General features: G+C 41.8%; 1 protein-coding gene across 3 annotated transcripts in view; it reads left to right on the top strand.

The window, feature by feature from the left end:
* The window catches only part of TULP3 (TUB like protein 3), a 64,113-nt gene extending 43,689 nt beyond the window's left edge, over positions 1-20,424 (top strand). For 2 of the 3 annotated variants that reach the window (XM_012783187.2, XM_076007765.1), the window contains 9 exons: positions 4,699-4,858; positions 5,553-5,729; positions 12,431-12,561; positions 12,930-13,127; positions 14,481-14,593; positions 14,918-15,032; positions 16,881-16,979; positions 17,381-17,552; positions 18,084-20,424. In XM_012783187.2, coding sequence (XP_012638641.2) covers positions 4,699-4,858; positions 5,553-5,729; positions 12,431-12,561; positions 12,930-13,127; positions 14,481-14,593; positions 14,918-15,032; positions 16,881-16,979; positions 17,381-17,552; positions 18,084-18,217 — 1,299 coding nt within the window. In that variant the 3' untranslated portion in view covers positions 18,218-20,424. Of the gene's footprint in view, positions 1-1,333; positions 1,503-4,698; positions 4,859-5,552; positions 5,730-12,430; positions 12,562-12,929; positions 13,128-14,480; positions 14,594-14,917; positions 15,033-16,880; positions 16,980-17,380; positions 17,553-18,083 lie in introns of all 3 variants that reach the window. The other variant, XM_012783190.3, reaches the window with a different exon arrangement.
* The last annotated feature ends 1,466 nt before the right edge of the window (positions 20,425-21,890 follow it).

The raw sequence follows: 21,890 nt of genomic DNA, 5'->3' as shown, positions 1-21,890 counted from the left end.
AAGAAGAAAAAAAAAAATACTTTCCCATTGAGTATATTTTGCTTTTATTTTTATTTTTAAAATTTTAAATTTAATTTTTATTTATTTATTTTTTTGAAACAGAGTCTCACTTTTTGCTTGGGCATGAGGGCAGTGGCATGATCATAGCTCACTGCAACTTAAACTCCGGAACTCAAGCAGTCCTCCTGCCTCAGCCTCCCAAGTAGTTAGGACTATAGGCACGCACAACCATGCTGAGCTAATTTTTCTACTTTATGTAGAGACGGGGTCTCACTATGTTCCTCAGACTGGTCTCAATCTCCTGACCTCAGCCAGTCCTCCTGCTTAGGCCTCCCAAAGTGTTAGATTTACAGGCCTGAGCCACCGCACCTGGCCCCTGAAGTTTAATTTGAGTCTACAGTTGTTTTTCTTGTTGTTGGTCTAAATGAATTTGATGGGTGTCGAGGCTGATAGAGTGGCTTCCCCAGATACCTTGGCAGAATCACCATGGTTTGTCAGTGAACTGGATGTAACTAGGTCCTTTGGCATAAACTCACTCTAGTTGAAGTCACACCAGTAAATTATAAGACCAGGACACCAAGTTATTAATTTGCAATAGGAACTCTACTCTTTCAGTGTGTATTCATCTCTACTGTTCATGATGCTCTTTTCCTGGGAATACGATATTGATGAAGTTAAATTGAAAATTAGAAGGCTGATGGTAAGCAAAGACTCAGAGGCAATGAAACTAGGTAGTACCGAGGGTTATTTAATCAGAGTTTTTAAGAAGCCTTGTACTGTTTCCTGTCCTCAGAGAGTAAGCTCACCTAGTAAATAGAATACTCTTGTCTACCAGATTCAGTATTTCTCTTTGTTGGACAGACTGGATAAACTCTGTCAAATTCTAGTTCTTTGGCCTCTCTTCTCTAGACTATAAGCAGAATACTTCTTTTCTATAGAACATTTTTTCCTTATATATGTTAATAAAATGGATTAGGCTATAGCTTGTGTTTTTCATTTCACAGTTATGAGACTGTATATATGAGGAGACACTAAATAGTGGTGGCCACATAGATAAAATATGGCAGTTTCTACTGTTTTCTTTCTTTCTTTTTTTTTTTTTTTCTTTTTTTGAGACAGAGTCTCGCTTTCTTGCCCAGGCTAGAGTGAGTGCCGTGGCGTCAGCCTAGCTCACAGCAACCTCAAACTCCTGGGCTCAAACAATCCTACTGCCTCAGCCTCCCGAGTTGCTGGGACTATAGGCACGAGCCACCATGCCTGGCTAATTTTTTATTTATATATATATATATATATATATATTAGTTGGCCAATTAATTTCTTTCTGTTTTTATAGTAGAGACGGGGTCTCGCTCAGGCTGGTTTTGAACTCCTGACCTTGAGCAATCCGCCCGCCTTGGCCTCCCAGAGTACTAGGATTACAGGCGTGAGCCACTGCGCCCGGCCTCTACTGTTTTCTGTACTTCAGATTTACAGAAAACATGAGAAATAACTTGTCTCTTCAGGTGGGTTATTTCTCATCCATTATACAAGACCTCTGAGTTGCTAGAAGAATCTTACCAGCAAATTCTATGGGGAAGAACTTATTATAGCTTCCTATGTATTTAATGTTCCTGGCACATTAAAGTCCTGTATGTCATAATTCATGAAATCTCAAAATATTAAATTTCTTACTCTAACATCTGTTCATTCTTTTTTTTTTTTTTAACATGGGATAAAAGTCAACGAAATAACGTCTATTTATTCTTGATGATATAGTCCATGGTGGCACATTGTCTTAACTCCCCAGTCTTTTCCCTATATATACAGGTTAAGTAAAAAAAGAATGGCTTTCTTTCTTTTTTTTTTTTTGAGACAGAGTCTTGCTTTGTTGTCCAGGCTAGAGTGAGTGCTGTGGTGTCAGCCTAGCTCACAGCAACCTCCAACTCTTAGGCTCAAGCCATCCTTCTGCCTCAGCCTCCCGAGTAGCTGGGACTACAGGCATGCGCCACCATGCCTGGCTAATTTTTTCTATATATATTAGTTGGCCAATTAATTTCTTTCTATTTATACTAGAGAAGGGGGGTCTCACTCTTGCTCAGGATGGTTTCGAACTCCTGAACTCGAGCAATCCACCCGCCTCAGCCTCCCAGAGTGCTAGGATTACAGGCGTGAGCCACAGTGCCCGGCCTTCTTTCTTTCTTTTTTTTTTTTTATGAGACAGAGTCTCACTCTGTTGCCAGGGCTAAAGTGCCATGGCGTCAGCCTAGCTCACAGCAACCTCAAGCTCCTGAGTGCTAGGATTACAGGCGTGAGCCACCACACACCCAGCCTATTTCTTCTTTATCTTTTGAATTTATCTGCATCATCAGCCCTGTTCAGGAAAAACTTACTTCCTTTCCTATTTTTCCCCCCACCCAGCCACCACTCCTTCCTTTCCTATGGATAGTCTTATCCCTTGGAGTGGCTCTTTTTCCTAGAGGTACTTTTCTAAAAGCAGAATCAATGAAGAAAAATAAATAGGTGGCTTTTTGCCTAAAAAACAGGAGTAAGTAGGTTGTAATATATTTGCTTTTTAATCATGGCTTTATTTTTTAGCTTGGGGCTTGGCATTTTTCTTATTCAGAGATATCCCAGATCCATAATTATTTCTGTGTTAGAAGCTCTTATTTACCAAAGTTTCAAAGTATATGTGCTAGTACTTTCTTTTCCCATTTCATTGGACTTTTTCTCATATAGTCTCTCATGCTTTTTTTTCCTGACTTTTTTTGCTATAATCTATATTTTGTTTTAATCCACAGAGTTCATTGCTTTCTGTTTGTTATGTTTCAGCTGACATTTTTTTTTTCACCCTTGGCCCAAATTTGTTTGATTTCTAATTATGTAAGATGAGCAAGAAGGCACAATTTAGGCCAGGTGTGGTGGCTCACACCTGTAATCCTAGCACTTTGGGGAGGCTGAGGCAAGAGGATCACTTGAGTTCAGGAGTTTAAGACCAGCCTGAGCAAGAGTGAGACCCTGTCTCTACTAAAAATAGAAAAAATTAGCTGGGTAACTAAAAATAGAAAAAAGGAAATTAGCCAAGTGTAGTGGTGTGCCCTGTAGTCCCAGCTACTTAGGAGGCTGAGGCAGGAGGATCACTTGAGCCCAGGAGTTTGAGGTTGCTGTGAGCTAGGCTGACACTATGGTACTATAGCCCAAGCAACAGAGCGAGATTCTGTCTCAAAAAAATAATAAGAAGAAGGCAAAACTTATTGCTCTTTGGCCGATTAGAACATGAAGTAATTGAGGTTTAGAGGAAAATAAAATTTTTTTCTTCCGATTACAGAAGTTAGATAGCACTCTGGGAGGCTGAAGCAGGAGGATCACTTGAACTCAGGAGTTTGAGACCAGCTGAGCAAGACCAAGACCCCATCTCTACTAAAAATAAAAAAATTAAAAAGTTAGAAAATTTGGAAAATAAAAACTAGAAAAATGGAAATAATTGTTCGTAGTCTGCCACCCAAAGAAGTCACCATTGATGTGGTCTTCCCTCTTTTCCTTTATGCATATATGTTTATGTTTTGAACTTGTGATCATACTTTGATAATGATATGATATTGATAATTACCATATTTTCAGTAGACTTGAATCTGCTTGGCTAGAAATGCATTTTGTGATTTTAATTAGATCTTTATAGGTATTTGATAAACATTTGTTAAGTGAAAGGAATGAATCCTTCTTACTTTCTTTATCTCAATTTTCCCCTTTCTTTCTTTCTTTCTTTCTTTCTTTCTTTCTTTCTTTCTTTCTTTCTTTCTTTCTTTCTTTCCTTCCTTCCTTCCTTCCTTCCTTCCTTCCTTCCTTCCTTCCTTCCTTCCTTCCTTCCTTCCTTCCTTCCTTCCTTCCTTCCTTCCTTCCTTCCTTCCTTCCTTCCTTCCTTCCTTCCTTCCTTCCTTCCTTCCTTCCTTCCTTCCTTCCTTCCTTCCTTCCTTCCTTCCTTCCTTCCTTCTTTCTTTTCTTCTCTTCTCTTCTCTTCTCTTCTCTTCTCTTCTCTTCTCTTCTCTTCTCTTCTCTTCTCTTCTCTTCTCTTCTCTTCTCTTCTCTTCTCTTCTCTTCTCTTCTCTTCTCTTCTCTTCTCCCCTCCCCTCCCCTCCCCTCCCCTCCCCTCCCCTCCCCTCCCCTCTCCTCTTTCTTTCACTAGAGGAATGATGCTCTCACAATTTTGGAGGCCAGAGTCAAAATTAAGGTGTTAGCAGGGTGTTTCTTTTTGAAGGATCAAAGGGATAGTTGGCCCCATGCCTCTTTCCTGGTGGTCTCTGATCATCTTGGCACTCCTGGCGTGCAGCTTTGTTACTCCAGTGTCTGCCTCGTCTTTGTATGGTAATCTTCCCTCAGTTTTCCTATTTCTTTTTTTTTTCCCACAAAACCACAAGTTGTATTTTATTACACAATAGTCAGAGACAAATTATCTTCAAACAGTAATTGCCATAGAGCTATACTCCCTAATTAAATAAGTATTTTTTTATTTGAGGAATTATTCCTTAATAAATGTTATATTTAACATTACAAAAAAGAAAACATTTATAAAGAGCAAAGGCAGTGGTTTTCCCATTTCTTAAGTGGGAAAAAATTAATTTACAGGAGTTTTTGTGAGGATCAATGAAAAACAAGTTATAAATATTCAAAGTGGCTAGGTCTTGGTATAACTCTCCTGGCTGTAGTATCACATTTCTTTCCTAGAGAGCACTGCTGGAGAAGAAGCAAAGAAAAAAGCGCCTTGACCCACTCATGGTACAGCCAAATCCAGAAGCCAGGCTATGTCGGTCAAAGCCCAGAGGCAGTGAGGAGCATACTCCTTTAGTGGAACCTCATACTCCTCATAACAACGTCATCCTACATGGTGTGTATTCAGGCAGCATTACTTCCTGCTGGGGGACAATTTTCACAAAACCTAGGAGAAGGCAGGAAGGTTCTCAGATGGACCAAAGGGACAACATTAGCGTCGTTTCTAGGTACCTTTGGATAATCACATTCTGGGTCTTTGAGTAGAATAAAAGCAATGGTCTAATCAGTGGAAGATGCCTTAAAGTTCATTCCATCCTAGAACTGTTGTTTTTACGTGCCAAATGAATTAGTCTGAATGGCCTATTTGAAGAGCTTACAGTTTTGATTGTTACATCTTGCCAGAGGTTAACCATGAAGCCAGGAGTTAGAAGACAGCACCATTCTTCCAGTAGCTGGCTCAAAGGATCATCTGGGGGGTGGGGCATAGAATAGGATTAAGAGCCTTTAAGTCAAGTCCCCTGAGCTCTTGGCTTGGGCTGATCTGTGCTATGGAGCACCTACTTTGTTTTCTTGACCTCATTCTTAAATTTCTAAAGCACAGCATGAGGTACATGTTACTTCACTAAGAGAGGATGCTAATAAAATGAACACCAGGCCTGGACTACTCTCTTAACAGGTGTTCCTGTGGGTGTTAAGGAAGGAGAAGAGATGAAATGATTTGGTCATTCTTAGTTCTGATCACATTCACCAAAACCACCCAGCTAAATAGTGGATAACACTTTCCTCTCTTTTTTTCTTTTGGGCCCTAGGCATTGATGGTCCAGCTGCCTTCCTGAAGCCAGATGCTCAAGATTTAGAAACCAAACTTCACGTTCCTTCGGTAGGCTCTTCTGCTACAGAAGAAGATACTGAGGGCAGTGTCGGTGGGGAAGGCACCTTGGATGCTGCTTCCAAGCCAGGTCTTCAGGAGATTCTCCAGAAACATGGTGAGGATTCGTCATGATTTGAAGGCAGTTTGTCTTCCTAATCGTTTGTAATCTTTTCCTTTACTTTCTTTCATTGTGGTTGACAATCTAGGTGACTCAGAATTGCTCATAATGGTCGGACATAGTAGCTCACACCTGTGATCCCAGGACTTTGGGAGGTCGGGTGGGGAGATTGCTTGAGTCCAGGAGTTCGAGGTCAGCCTGGGCAACATAGCAAGATCCCATCTCTGCAAAACATTTAAAAAAATTAGCCAGGCATGGTGGTGTGTGCCTGTAGTCCTAGCTACTATTAGCTACTTGGGAGGCTGAGGTAGGAGGATTGCTTGAGCCCAGAAGTTTGAGGTTGCAGTGAGTTATGATCAAGCCACAGTACCTCAGCCTGGGCTACAGAGCAAGATCCTGTCTCTCAAAAAAAAAAAAAAAAAAAAAAAGTAGTAGTTATACTACTGCCTGAGAAAAATAAGATAATTAAATCAAATATAAATAATATATTATCTGCTATATATGACTTTCTCATTTTTTGGCCATTTATTTTCAGCTTCCACCTTCTTTTGACAAAGCGAGTACCACTTAATACCACTGCTCCACTTCAATTTCATAGTTCATGATGATCTCGAGCTCAAGCCTACTTTTTTTTTTTTTTTTTTTTTTTTTTTTGAGACAAGTCTCACTCTATCTTCCTGCTAGAGTAGTGCAGTGGTGTCATCATAGCTCACAGCAACCTCAAACTCCTAGACTCAGCTAATTCTCCTGGCTCAGCCTCCCAAGTAGCTGGGACTACATACCATCAGGCCTGGCTAAGTGTTCTATTTTTTTTTTTTTGCTCAAGCTGGTCTTGAACTCCTGACCTCAAGCAGTCCTCCGACCTCAGCCTCCCAGATTGCTAGGATTACAGGCGTGAGCCACCGAGCCAACCGAGAGCCTACTGTCTGCCATTTGAAGTTCTCATGTCCGTAAGTATTCCTGTACATTTCAAAGGTCCCTTATAGTCTTCTTTCCTCCTGGGAAAAATGATTTTACAGTGAGAAGGAACCAAGTGTCCCCTTTTCAGATGACAAAACTGAAGCCCAATAAATATCTATTTGGTGCCTGCTTTGTATCTGGTTGGAATTGTTAGGTCCTGGGATATATGAATCAGGAGAGTCATTCATTTTCTAAATGAATGAATGAATATATGGATTTGTTTGAACATCCACTTATTCTACCATTCTGTGGTAGACTCTCCTGATTCATATATCCCAGGACCTAACAATTCCAACCAGATACAAAGCAGGCACCAAATAGATATTTATTGGGCTTCAGTTTTGTCATCTGAAAAGGGGACACTTGGTTCCTTCTCACTGTAAAATCATTTTTCCCAGGAGGAAAGAAGACTATAAGGGACCTTTGAAATGTACAGGAATACTTACGGACATGAGAACTTCAAATGGCAGACAGTAGGCTCTCGGTTGGTGCGGTGGCTCACGCCTGTAATCCTAGCACTCTGGGAGGCTGAGGTCGGAGGACTGCTTGAGGTCAGGAGTTCAAGAAATATTCATTCATATAGTATATGTTTTGAGCATGTACTATATCTCTGGCATTATCCTAGGTAAATATGGTTCCTGCCCTCATGGAAGGCCTCCTGTCTAATTCAATTGAGGCTCAATTCTAATTGAGGCAGCATGCACTTAAATAGTCTGGAGGTGGGAAGTCAGGGTGTTGAGAAAGCACCAGGAAGGGCTCCTCACCCAGACTTGGTGGTTTGGAAGGCTTCCCAGAGACAGTGATGTCTGAGCTAGGGCCTGACATAGCAAGAGGCACTGGCCAGCTCAGAATGCCAGCAGCTTAGTTAAGGTGGTAAGGTGATAGGTGGGGAGGGGGATGTAGACAGAAGAGCCCGGAGAAGGACGTGGCCTCTACTTATATGGGCCCTAATGGACCACATCAGGAACTGGGACTTTATCTACAGAGAAATAGGAACCTGTGAGGGAATTTAGGCTGAAGAATGTTATGATTGTGCTTGGGCTGTAGAAAAATTACTCTGCACCATGTAAAAGGGGTTGGAGGGTCAAGTCAGGAAGCAGGAAAGCCAGTTAGGAGATGATTTGACTGATGGCCTGGCCTAGAGTTACCGCGTAGTGTGGTGCATGCAGGAGCATGAAGCAGGAGACCTGGAATTGCAGGAGACCTGGAATTACTGAGTGGGGGCATGAGAAGGGCCGAGAAAGGCCCAGGGAGGAGAGGGAGTGGGATCAGGCTGAGCTGAGAGAAGGGAGCATGTCTGTCTCTGTGCTGGTGTTGGCTGGGAACTGACACTTTGAACATCTGGTGTATGGCAGGCTCTTGATGTGCATTATCTCATTTGATTCATTATTCGTAACAATACTTTGAGTGTTTTTTTGTTTTTTTTTTTTGAGACAGAGTCTCACTTTTGTTGCCCTGGCTAGAGTGAGTGCTGTGGCGTCAGCCTAGCTCACAGCAACCTCAAACTCCTGGGCTTAAGCAATCCTCCTGCCTCAGCCTCCCAAGTAGCTGGGACTACAGGCATGTGCCACCATGCCTGGCTAATTTTTTGTATATATATTTTTAGTTGGCCAATTAATTTCTTTCTATTTTTAGTAGAGACGGGGTCTTGCTCAGGATGGTTTCAAACTCCCAACCTCGAGCAATCCGCCCGCCTCGGCCTCCCAGAGTGCTAGGATTACAGGCGTGAGCCACCACGCCCGGCCTTTGAGTGGTTTTTATGTGTTTGTCTCTCCCATTTTATACATAAGAAAGTTAGTTCTTAGAGAAGCAAAGACATTTGTCCTAGATCATGCCTCTAGTTAAGTGGCAAACTTAGGCAGAATAAATAGTACTCACAAAGGCATCCAGGTATGGAAACATGAGATATTTCATAGATTTTCAATATGTTCAGAGTTTTGCAACCATTATCACAATCAATTTTAGAACATTTTCATCACCCCAAAAAAAGCCTCATACCCATTAGCAGTGGCTCCCCTTTTCTCTCCAATCCCCCCAGTCCTAGGACCACCGATCTAGGCAAACTGAGACGGATGAGCAGAGTGCAAGGTGCAGCAAAAGCAGTGTGCTGAAATGGATAGGGCATAGCTCTGGGGCTGGCTGGATGGGTATTTTTTTTTTTTAGAGACAGAGCCTTGCTTTGTTGCCCAGGCTAGAGTGAGTGCCGTGGCGTCAGCCTAGTTCACAGCAACCTCACACTCCTGGGCTCAAGCCATCCTGCTGCCTAGGCCTCTCAAGTAGCTGGGACTATAGGCATGCGCCACCATGCCCGGCTAATTTTTTTCTCTATATATTAGTTGGCCAATTAATTTCTTTCTGTTTATAGTAGAGACGGGGTCTCGCTCTTGCTCAGGCTGGTTTCGAACTCCTGACCTTGAGAGCGATCCGCCCGCCTCGGCCTCCCAGAGTGCTAGGATTACAGGTGTGAGCCACCGCGCCCGGCCTGACTGGCTGGGTTTTAAATCTCAACTCTGCCACTTCTGGCTGGAAAGGGAGGCAAACACCCTCACTTTTCTCTACCTCGGTTTCCCTGTCTGTAATGTGAAGGTGAGCATGGTACTTCCCTACTACTTTACTACCAATATTTTGACAACAAAAGAAAGTGAAAGATGTGGTTGGACAAGATAGGAGGAGTCAGAGCAAAGAGAGCTGTCTATTTAACCAAAGAAAAATTACTTACCCAAGTCATCTGGCTGAATAGTGGCAGACCTGGATTTTCTGATTCTTAGGCTAGTTCTTTATCCCTGACTATAAATAGCAAGTTGTTTCCTTTTGCAGTGCCCTTTGAAATGATTGCTTTGTTCTTTCTCAGAATTGGTCTTTCAGTGCCAGATGAATTAATGCCTTTTCATGTCTCAACAAGTTGTATTTTGACTATAATACCTATTAAGTGCTCCCTTGATTAATTTCTAAGAGTATCAGTTTGGCAGATTGTGTCCCTTAAGTAGGTCCAATTTGCTTGTTTTAAACGTTTGGGAAGAGATCTTTGATCTCTGTTTTAAGGCCGCTATTCACAAGAACTGAGTTCTTAGTATAAAAGTGGCATTTGAGAGCACAGCTAAGTGAAGATGTCCATGTGGGCGGGCGCGGTGGCCACGCCTGCAACCCTAGCACTCTAGGAGGCCGCGGCGGGTAGATTGTTTGAGCTCAGGAGTTTGAGATCAGCCTGAGCAAGAGTGACACTCTGTCTCTACTAAAAATAGAAAATTAGCTGGACAACTAAAAAATATATATAAAAAATTAGCCGGGCATGGTGGCGCATGCCTGTAGTCCCAGCTACTCTAGAGTCTGAAGCAGGAGGATCGCTTGAGCCCAGGAGTTTGAGGTTGCTGTGAGCTAGGCTGACGCCACAGCACTCTAGCCAGGCAACAGAGTGAGACTCTGTCTCAAAAAACCCCCCAAAACCAAAAAGATACCCATATGATAGTAATATCTCATGAGTTTTCTGCCTTTTTGCTACCAAAAATAAGGTTAACATTTTAGAAAGCAGAAGAAAACAATATCCTTAACAAGCCAAAGAATTTTGTTTAATAACAGCTTTTTGAGATATAAATTACATGTCATATAGTTTACCCATTTAAAGTGAATAATTCATTGGTTTTTCAGTATATTCAGAGTTTTACAACCATTATCACAATTTTAGAACATTTTCATCACCCCCAAAAGAAGCCTCATACCCATTAGCAGTAACTCCCCATTTCCCTCGAATCCAATCCCCCCAGCCCTCTCCACCAATCTACTTTCTGTCTCTGTAGATATGCCTATTCTGAATATTTCATATAAATAGAATCATACGTGGTCTTTTTTTTTTTTTGAGACAGTCTTGCTCTGTTGCCTGGGCTAGAGTGCCGTGGCATTAGCCTAGCTTACAGCAACCTCAAACTCCTGGGCTCAAGCAATCCTCCTGCCTCAGCCTCCTGAGTATCTGGGACTACAGGCATGCGCCACCATGCCTGGCTAATTTTTCCATTTTTAGTACAGATGAGTCTTACTCTTGCTCAGGCTGGTCTTGAACTCTTGAGGTCAGGCGATCCTCCCCGTCTTGGCCTCCCAGAGTGCTAGGATTACAGGTGTGAGCCACCGTGTCCAGCCTGAATGGTTTCTTTCACTTGGCATGATGTTTTCAAGGTGCATCCATGTTGTAGCATGTATTAGTACTTCAGTCCTTTTCATTGTTGTATAACATTCCATTGTGTGGATAAACTACATTTTGTTTATCAGTTGATGGACGTTTCAGTTGTTTCCACTTTTGGGTGTTATCAATAATGTTGCTATGAATGTTCATGTATAAGTTTTCTCTTGAGACTGATTTTTTTAAACTGAGTTTTGTCTTATCCTTGGGTTTCCTTGAGTAAAGCTAATAACGAATTTATTTATGCACTGTGTAAAAATAGATCATTGTTTTCTCTTTTATGAGATGGTTGAATATGAACAGGAAGAAAAAAAGCCACACTGTTTTAAGTCTACTTGTAAATAAGTGGAATCATGCAAAATTTGTCCTTTTGTGTCTGGTTTATTTCACTTAGCATAATGTCTTCAAAGTTCATCCATATTGTGGCATGTATCAGAATTTTATTCCATGTAAGGTTGAATAATATTCAGTTGTATGCATATATCACAATTTGTGTATTCATCAGTTGATGGACATTTGGGTTGTTTGCAGTCTGTGAACATTACTGCTGTGAAGATTTGTGTACAAATATCTATTCAGGTTCTGCTTTCTTTGTTTATATAGCCCAAAGTAGAATTGTCGGATCATATGGTAATTCTATGTTTAATTTTTTTAGTAATCATTATACCATTTTCCACAGCAGCTGCACAATTTTACGGTTCTACCAACAGTGCACAAGGGTTCCAGTTTCTCTACATCTTTACCAATATTTGTTGTTTTCCATTTTTTAAAAAAATAGTAGTCATCTAATGGATGTGAAGTGGTATCTCACTATGGTTTTGATAGGCATTTCCCTAATGACTAGTAATGTTAATCATCTCTTAAAGTGCTCAAGGGCCGTATGTACATCTTTGGAGAAATATCTATTTAAGTCCTTTGCTCATTTTTTAATTAGTTGCTTGTTTTGTTGAATTGTAGGAGTTCTTTATATATTCTAGATATTAACCCCTTGTTAGATACATAATTTGCAAATGTTTTCCCATTAGACTTTTTTTTTTGCCCTGGCAAGAGTACCGTGGTGTTATTGTAGCTCACTGTAACCTCACATTCTTGGGCTCATGTGATCATCCTGCCTCAGCCCCCAGGGTAGCTGGAACTATAGGCGCTCGTCACCATGCCTGGCTAATTTTTCTGTTTTTAGTATAGACAGGGTTTCAGTGTTGCTCAGGCTGATCTCGCACTCCTGAGCCCTATACCTATTATATGAGTTTTTTTTTTTTAAAGAGCTAAATTAGGTGGGAGCAGTGGAAGGGAAAACAAGAGATGAATGTGAGACTATGAATAATTGTCAAAATTTTGGATAAAAATTTGTCCATGTAATGCCTAGGCTAAGAAAAAAAAAGAAAAAAATTAAAATAAAAAGATAAGTTCAAAAAATTTATTTAAAAAATTTTGGATAAAATAGCTGTGTTTGGCATAAGAATAGTTAGGAATATTTTAGGTAAGAAAATTAAAACTATCTTTTCTTCAAAAAAAATTTTTTAAGTTAGTGTTGGCAAGTAACTGACAGTTCTTCCTTTTCTGCCAGGTATCTCAGGTAGTTTGAACTTTGATGAAGAGGAGACTGACAATGAGGAAGAAGGAAAAAAATTAACATCCCATTCAACACATTCAGAAACAGAGAGGCCCAATTCTGCATCCAGCCAGAAGTCAGCCACAGTATGTTGTCTGAAATTTCTTCCTGTGGAGCTAATTTGACTATTTCCCAAGCATGTCTTCAGTATTTAAGCACTGTTATTTAATGAGGGTTCCTTCAAAAGACTTAAGCACAAATTTAAACTTAAAGTTTATGATCTCTCTGTCTTCTGTCTCAGGTGAACTATTATTAGGAGGCTATATCCCTTTTTCTTACTTAGTCCTTCATTACTCCCAGTATTCCTATTTAACTTTTCAGGGTTTCCCTTTATTTTGTCAGAAGACTGAAGACATAGGGGTAAATCAATAAGTTTTTTGTCCGTTAAGTTTTTCTTGCAGGGCATCTGAGGTTTTCTGATTCAGCCTCTTATTGCTTATATATGTCCTTTCAGGATACAGGAGCTTCCAGTACTGCAGCCCAACAGGCTGATAACCACCTGGGAGAAGTGGAGAATTTAGTGGATTTTGCATATAGTCCTGCCCCTCGAGGAATCACAGTAAAGTGTCGCATAACCAGGGATAAAAAAGGAATGGATCGGGGTATCTTCCCCACCTACTATATGCACTTGGAAAAAGATGAAAATCGGAAGGTATGAGAATCAATTCCTGAAACAACTCTTTTTTCTTTTTTTTTTTGAGACAGAGTCTCACTCTGTTGCCCGGGCTAGAGTGCCGAGGTGTCAGCCTAGCTCACAGCAACCTCAATCTCCTGGGCTCAGGCAATCCTGCTGCCTCAGCCTCCTGAGAAGCGGGGACTACAGGTATGTGCCACTATGCCCAGCTAATTTTTTCTATTTTTGGTAGAGACGAGGTCTCCGCATCGCACTCTTGCTCAGGTTGGTCTCGAACTCCTGAGCTCAAGCGATCCACCCACCTTGGCTTCTCAGAGTGCTAGGATTACAGGCGTGAGCCATTACGCCTGGCCTGGTTTTTCTTTTTCTCTTTATTATTACTTTTCATTTTAGAGACCAGGGTCTTGCTTTGTCATCCAGGCTGGAGTGCAGTGGCATGATCATAGCTAACTATAGCCTCCAACTCCTGGGTTCAAGTGATCCTCCAGCCTCAGCCTCCCAAGTACCTGGGATTACAGGTGCGCACTACCATGCCTGGCTGTTTTTTAAAACTTTTTGTAGAGATGAGGTCTTGCTGTGTTGCCCAGGCTGGTCTCAAGTGATCCTCCTGCCTGGGCCTCCCAAAGTGCTGGGATTACAGGTGTGAGCTACCGTACCCAGCCTGGTTTTTCTTTTTATTATGGTAGAACATGACATTGTGGAAGAAGAAGAGCAAGTTTTAGGGAACAGAAGGAATTGGAAATACAGGACTTGCATGTTAAGTGTCTTGTTTCTCACCCTAGAACGTCTAATTTATTTTATAAGTGTGAGGCAATTTAATACTTGCTAAATGAACTAATGAGTGGTGGAACCAAATTGAAACCCATTTCTGTTTGATTTAAAAGTCCCGTTGCCTAGCCACTGCCACTCTGCTTTCCTGTTATGCCCAAGTCTAATAGAGTTCAGAGCAGATGCATAAATATGATGTGTTCATATCATTGATATAACAGGGGTTTAATACAACAATAACAAAATATAAAAAGTTTATTAAGAAAGCCATCGCAGTAAAGGATGGGAAGGTATTCAGGATCTTCTCTCCTAAATTTGGAAAGACTCATGGCATTGGATGAAAAATTTTTAACTGGAAGTTTTAGGGATGAAGTTGTAAATAATCATATGGAGAATCAAGCCAGTGAATTTAGAAAAATTGTACAGGAAGGAAACTCTGAGTGAATGCTGAGAAACACTGAGGGTTAGAAAAAGGGATCAAGACCCAAAGATTGACTGCTTGACACATAATAGGCCCTTGCTAAACTCTTGCTAATGCATAGATAGAACAGCCATGGGGTTCTCTTGACTTCATTTTTGACTGACTTTTTCTTCTTTTTCCAGGTATTTCTTCTTGCAGGCAGAAAGCGGAAAAAGAGCAAAACATCCAACTACCTTATCTCCACTGACCCAACAGATTTATCTCGTGAAGGAGAAAGTTATATTGGCAAACTCAGGTGCAAGCAGCCTTATATCGCTGTCCTGTTCTTTCTGATAGGAAATGTTCCACTGTTCTGATTCTTTTATTCCTATAGTTTTAGAACAGTCCACATCATTTTTTACAATTATCATGCATTGATGTTTTAATCTTTAAAAAAAGGTAAAAGAGAATCTAAGTCCCTTCCTTGTTTTAATGAGAGATCTTTGAAAAAGTGATGATGAACATTTAGGCATTTAGAGAACCGGCAATAGGCTTCCGTTCTACCTTTACCTCTCCTAGATTGTGTTTGTAGAAGAGAAAACATATAGATCACCCTGGTGACTTTTTCTCCCAATTCTAGATCTAACCTCATGGGGACCAAGTTTACAGTTTATGACCACGGTGTCAGCCCAATCAAGGCCCAAGGTCTGGTGGAAAAGGCCCACACACGCCAGGAGCTGGCTGCCATCTGCTACGTGAGTGCCATGCTCGTGCGGTGCCTTTCCCCGACCCTCCTGGACGTCCTGCTGGCTCTTTCAACTCAGTGTGACCATCGCTGCACGCAGCATCTTCCCCTTCAAGCTTGCTTCTATTTCTGTGATCCCCATTTCTACATGTATTCAAGTTTTAATTATTTATAAATTGCCAAGTTTAATTATTTTTCACTTTTGTACTATTTCTTCTTTTCCTTCTTTCTTTTCCTAATGCTCCTTAATTCAGGCCTTCTTTACCTCTTATCTATTGGACAGAGGTTACAATAAATTAAAACTGATTTCTTTGTTTTTAGTCTTTTCCTATCTAGTTCATTTTGTACTGCTGCCAAGTAAATCTTCCACAATGGGCTCCAGTTGATCTATTGTTCTCCCACTTCAGATCTTTTAATGACTGCCCATTGCATACAGAATAGAACCCTTCCTGGCTGAACTGAGTTAACAGGAAAAAAGAATGGTGCCCTAACATGTTAGCCTTTCCGTTCAGGCTCCCCTAGTGGCATCTCCCCTGCTGTAATACCTTTGCCTAACAACACTCATCTTTACTCACCTGAGAGCCTTTCCTTTTCCCCCTCCTTGTCTTTTGCCTAGTCAAAGTCTTTCTTGATGTGTTCCAGTAGATACAGTTGACATTCCTTTGTTTATATATCCCCCTGGCATCTGTAACCCACATATTATATTTATTATTATTTTTCTCTTCCAGTTTGTAACTCTTGTGAACTCTTGTTCACTGCTGTATACACACTAGCACATGGCCTGGCGCATAGTAGGCATTCAAAGACTTGTTGAGTAAAAGAAAGCAAGAAGTAATCAACCCAACTCAGTTCCTTTGATTCAAAGTCTCGACTTTCGATGAATTGAAATTAATCTCATCATTTGGCTCTAAGTGCCTGAGAACTATTCGATTTAACACTTTATGATATAAAATATTTTTCTTCTATTGCTTTCATATGTATGTATATGAATGCACACACATACATATATCCACCTATTTAATGTACTTATATATGCTCATAATCTGCCTGGCTTGACAGACATTTGAATGTTTAACTTCCTGGTACAGGCCCTATTTAATTAAAACTAATTCTCACTGTATATTATATAGCACCATGCCCTCATTGGGAAATATTTATTGATAGCGATAGGTTTGGCAATTTGTTCACAATTGTCTTAAATTTCACTTAAGACTAAAGAGTAAGAGTAAAGTCTCAAGTCAACAGAATCTGTTTTACTTGCAAGTGTTGAAAGTTTAAAAAGAAGTACAGTGTTACTTTCCTGTTTCCTTTTTTTTTTTTTTGAGACAGAGTCTCACTTTGTTGCCCAGGCTAGAGTGAGTGCCGTGGCGTCAGCCTAGCTCACAGCAACCTCAAACTCCTGGGCTCAAGCAATCCTTCTGCCTCAGCCTCCCAAGTAGCTGGGACTACAGGCATGCGCCACCATGTCCGGCTAATTTTTTCTATATATATTAGTTGGCCAATTAATTTCTTTCTATTTATAGTAGAGACAGGGTCTCGCTCTGGTTCAGGCTGGTTTTGAACTCCTGACCTCAAGCAATCCGCCCACCTCGGCCTCCCAGAAAGCTAAGATTACAGGCGTGAGCCACCGCGCTGGCCTTCTTTTTTTTTCCTTCTTTTTTTGTTGTTTTTTTGCCATATGCCTTTCAACCCATACTTTCCTGTTTTTGATTCTCTGCTTAACTACAGCAAAGTAATAACATTGTTTGTGGTGCTCATGACATTGCTAACATTGTACGTGCCCAAGAAAGTCTTGTGTTGTAACAGAATGTGGTCTCTCTTGCCTTTCTAAGTTCTGCCTTATTTTCCTATCTTCCAGGAAACAAATGTACTTGGATTTAAAGGTCCTAGGAAAATGTCTGTGATCATTCCAGGGATGAATATGAATCATGAACGGATCCCATTTCGACCACGAAATGTAAGAAAGAACATATTCAATCAGCAAAGGACTCTAAAAGACAATAATACAATACAGAGAGATCAATACAAAAAAGTATTGATAATTCAAGAACTTTAAACTGGAGTCTGGCTCATACTCTTCTTTAGGAGAGCATCGGTGCAAACCCTCAGGATAGGTGCTGTTGCAGACTGTTGCTAAAGTCGTTGATTTGAAAACACTTTGTCTACAAAGAGAAATGCTGGCTAGTGTGTAAGAATTTTAAAAAACCTTCCTTAATGTCTGCTTTAATTCTTTGCTTCTGTTTTTCCTTTTCTGAAATGGAGAAAATATTGCTCAGCTCTACCTTCTACTTCACAGAGATGAGAATGAATGAGATCTTGGGGTTCTTAGTAAAAAGTTATGATTTTTCATTTGAACAGGACCATGAGAGCTTGCTTTCAAAATGGCAAAACAAAACCATGGAGAACTTGATTGAACTGCATAACAAGGCCCCAGTATGGAACGATGACACCCAGTCCTACGTCCTGAACTTCCATGGCCGGGTCACCCAGGCGTCTGTGAAGAACTTTCAGATAGTCCACGGAAATGACCGTAAGCCTGTAGGGAGGGTTGGATAGGAAATAGGAGGAAAGACACTCTTGCCGGATGGGGAATTAGCATTAAAAGATTTCTTTGGAAAAACACAACTACAGTTTTAGGGGAAAACTGCTAACTTACTATGTTGAGGATGAGAGCAGCATGAGAGATGTGCTGTGGCAAATCAGAGAAGTCTCAGGGTCGGCTGTCTGGGAAGCAAAGGCAACTGACTTTCAATAAAGGTTTCTTGGTAACTCTGGCCCGTGGAGCTTGTGCCATCCCCAACAAGCTGCCCTTTTCTCTCCTCTTGCTCTTTCATGCTATCAGGGAGTCTCCTGTTCTCTGTAGATGAGAGGAATAGTAATAGAAACTTTGCTTATGGCTAGCAGATGCTCTTCTTAATAGCTCTTTTCACCCTTTAAAAGTTTCCTTTTAAAGAGACCTGGTGATTTGACCTATTTGGAGGATTCTTTCTGTGTCTTGAACAGGTTTTTCCCCAGTATAACCACATTATCTTCTAACACCCTGCTTCCTTTCTCTTTCTAGCTGACTATATAGTCATGCAGTTTGGACGTGTGGCAGATGACGTGTTCACACTGGACTACAACTACCCACTGTGTGCGCTTCAGGCCTTTGCCATTGGGCTTTCCAGCTTTGACAGCAAGCTGGCGTGTGAATGAGAGCAGCAGCGAGCGTGGAGCTGGGCTTCCTCACTACAGAGCTTTCGGGAGCAGATAGTTGCTGCCCTTGCCCCTTTGCCAGGGCATGAAGAGCCCCCTTTGGAATGGTCCCTGAATGTATGTATGTATGTGAGTATATGTGTGTGTACACAAACACACACATAGACACACACATACTCCTTCTCTGGGTTTCATAGACTTGGTCAGGGATCACAGCTTAGCGTGGGTGAGAGATTGCTTAAAGCACAGAGAGGTTCTTATCACATTGGTGACTCATGACGTTACTGCCCAACAGTTTCTGTGCCTCAAGAGTGAGTTTTCCAATGCTTGGAAACTTGCAGTAGAATCAGGTTCTAATGATTAAATACTTGGATCTCTTTTTTAAAAGATCTTTTCACAGGAAGACAGTTCCCTAAATTGCCTTTAGTTTCCAGGGCAGGAGTCTGCAAACTTTTTCTGCAAATGACCAGATAGTCTCTCTCCCGGCTAGTCGATTCTGCCCTTGCAGTGCAAAGCCACCGTAGGTGCAAAGCCACCGTAGGCAATTCACAAGTGAGCGCGTGTGGCTGTGTTCCAGTGAGACTCTACTGACAAAAACGGCATCAGGCCCAATCTGGCCTGTGGGTTGTAGTTTGCCAACCCCTGCTTCAGGTGTATCCATATACTCTAGGCTTGAGCATCTTTCAAAATTGGTTTATATTTAGAAAGTAACAGTCCTACAGATTGTCTCTAACGAGATGCCACATCCACTGTTAGTTACACAGATTCACCTTGTTTTGGTGACATTGGTTTCTAGGGTACCATCTACCATGAACACTGGGAAAACCCAAACATAGGGATCATTTAACTAATTAAGTCACTAAGGTGACTTAATTCTGCTGTCTCACCCACCTTACCCACAGGAGAAAGTGATGACAGCCACTTTACCCACCCTAAGAAAAGAACTTATGCCTACTACAAAACAAATCTGGAACTATATGTTCTTTATCAGAGCAAGTATGGTATTTGTTTCCCAGAGCTTGCTGCGCCCCAGGGCCAGGAAGGCACTGAGTCACAGTCCTGTCTTCCCTTCCTTCCCTCAGAGCAGGTTGGCTGGAACCAACTTGATCAAAATGGCTCTGGCCAGATTTGTGATCAATTATGCGAGAATTTTATATAATTGTCTTCATTTCAGTTAAGGCTAAAAGCATAAACTCCAGAGGTGACTTAGTCTAGTTAAGACTGAGAGTAATTTGATAATTGCCTTCATTTTCAACCCAAGAGTGCCTCCCACAGCTGTGTCACTATGGAGCCATTAGTGTGGAGGGACATACACACCTGTAGGCATCATGTGCAGACCCTTTTTTATTGTCATTATCAAGAGAGGTGGCAGGAAAGGCCCTGGTGAGGACCAGCCAGCTGCCTCTCAAGCTCTGCAGGCCTCATTGGGCAGAGCTTGGGCCTTCTTGACATGAGGATTGTCAGCTCCCCAGCACCTGGTTTGTTGGTGCAGGTCATGCTCCTGTCACTTTTCATCACAGATCAGAAGATTTTCACTAAGTCTTTCAGATTATTGGCACCTCTCAAATCATGTGACTCTTGTACCAGTTCGCTCGTCCCAGACTGTTTCTGAACTTTGAGAATGCAAGAACTCTCTGCGCCCTGCCTTCAGCCTGTGCGCTGCGCTGTTAGCCAGCATGGGCCAAGGAGCCGTGGCCGTTGCTCCATCATGTTTCCCTTCTGTGGACTGCCTTTGCGTCCTTGCACCTGTTGCTCCCACTCCACATCAAATAACCACTTGAAGGAAAGAGATCAGGGAGATGCCAAGACCCTCGGCGCATCCCCTGCTGGCAGGTCCGCCCTGCGTGGTTTCAGCATGACTGGTTTCCATCTCAGGCATGCTTGCCATCAAGTGCCTCCTTTCTAGAAGTGCCCCAAAGCCCTTCACACCTCCGTTGCCCCTTCCTGAGGCACTGCCACCTGTTGGACACAGCTGTTCACTTATCTCCAGGTGCAACATCACCGCATCTGGGGAAGGGGACCCTACAGTGGGCAGCCTGGACCTGATCTTGCTTCCTCCTCCTTCCCCTGGCTGGGAGACATACATCCCAGTTTCACATTCTTTCTGCTTGAGTGTGCAGGTGATTGGTTTTACATAAATCATATTTACACCTTTTGTATGCTACAGAAATAAAAGATAATTTGTAGAGAAATGCAAGTGTCACCTTCTTCTTTGCAAGTCCCATCCCTCAGAGAGTTCCTGCTGTCCTGCTCTGTGATAATAGTTTTCATTTTGGCAACTGAGCTCGTCAGTTCTTTGGAGCCAAGTAAGTTTCCACGTAAACTCTCGTCCTAGGGTAGAGCTGGAGCTTGCAGGCGGAGAAGGGTATACTGCAGACACCCTACATGCACCATACACTAGGACACATGACGAGACCCAAGAGCTGAGCACAGGGGGGCTGCAGGAGGGTGGGGTTTATACTGTCTGGCCACCTGGACTGGTCAGCTACCTGGATCTGTTGTTGGTGTTGCTACTGACTCAGCAGCAGCACAGACAGAATATATAACAGTGAAACAGACCCCGTCTCTTGCCTCAGTGTGCACATTTTAAAGCTAGCTTATATTCACAGGTTGAAAAGTATGTGTTCACAACTCTTTGCTAGGCTTTCCTGCTCTTCTCAGTGTCATGGTGATAACGAGACACATGGAAAGTAGCAGGAAGAGCCTAAAAGTCAGGATGAGAGCTGGAGTCAGAGTTTAATTCCTACAGCTTGGTTTTTCTTTTTCACATGGGGGTTCTTTTTGACTAAGGTGCCTGGCTGACCAAATGGATTCTTTTTTTGTAATACGAAGAACACTTCAGTTTTTGTAAGTTGTATTAAAATACTAATCAATGCAGGATATAGAGAAAAATTTAACTAGAATTTTTCATTAACTACAACATTCTTTTCTCAATAATGTTATTTTTCCCCAGCTATTGTAGGGGTACAAATGTTAAGTTTATGTATATTGCCCTTGCCTACCCTCCCCCCTCAAGTCAGAGCCTCAAGCGTGTCCAGCCCCCAGTTGGTGCGCATCACATTCATTATGTATGTATACACCCATCCCCTTTCTCCCACCTGCCCGACACCAAATGGATTCTTTGTGACACAGTTTTGTATACTTTTTAGTGATCAGGGACATATTAGTGGTCATTGACAGGAAGATTTCTGTAAGAGTAATTTAAAAATCTAAAACAGGCCTGCAAAATGCTCTTTTTGATCAGAAGTTTAGTAGAGCATAAAAAAAATGAACTAGCATTATTCACTTCCTTTAGGCAGCATCATAGGTGCAGAAATAAAGTGATAGTTCAACTGAGGCAAAAATCCCTGGGTTCCAACCCTTTTCTGCCAGTGATTTGCCATGTGTCTCCTCTTACTTTTTTTGTTTTTGAGACAGTCTCACTCTGTTGCCCAGATTAGAGTGCAGTGGTGTCAGCCTAGCTCACAGCAACCTCAAACTCCTGGGCTCAAGTGATCCTCCTGCTTCAGCCTCCAGAGTAGCTGGGACTACAGGCATGCGCCACCATGCCCGGCTAATTTTTCTGTTTTTAGTAGAGACAGGGTCTTGTTCTTGCTTAGGCTGGCCTCAAATTCCTAATCTTAAGTAATCCTCCTTCCTCGGCCTCCCAGAGTGCTAGGATTACAGGCGTGAG

Source organism: Microcebus murinus, chromosome 10 (assembly GCF_040939455.1).
Source record: "Microcebus murinus isolate Inina chromosome 10, M.murinus_Inina_mat1.0, whole genome shotgun sequence".
NCBI lineage: Eukaryota > Metazoa > Chordata > Mammalia > Primates > Cheirogaleidae > Microcebus > Microcebus murinus.
Note: the sequence above shows the minus strand (reverse complement) of the source record. Positions and strands in the feature narration are given on the sequence as shown.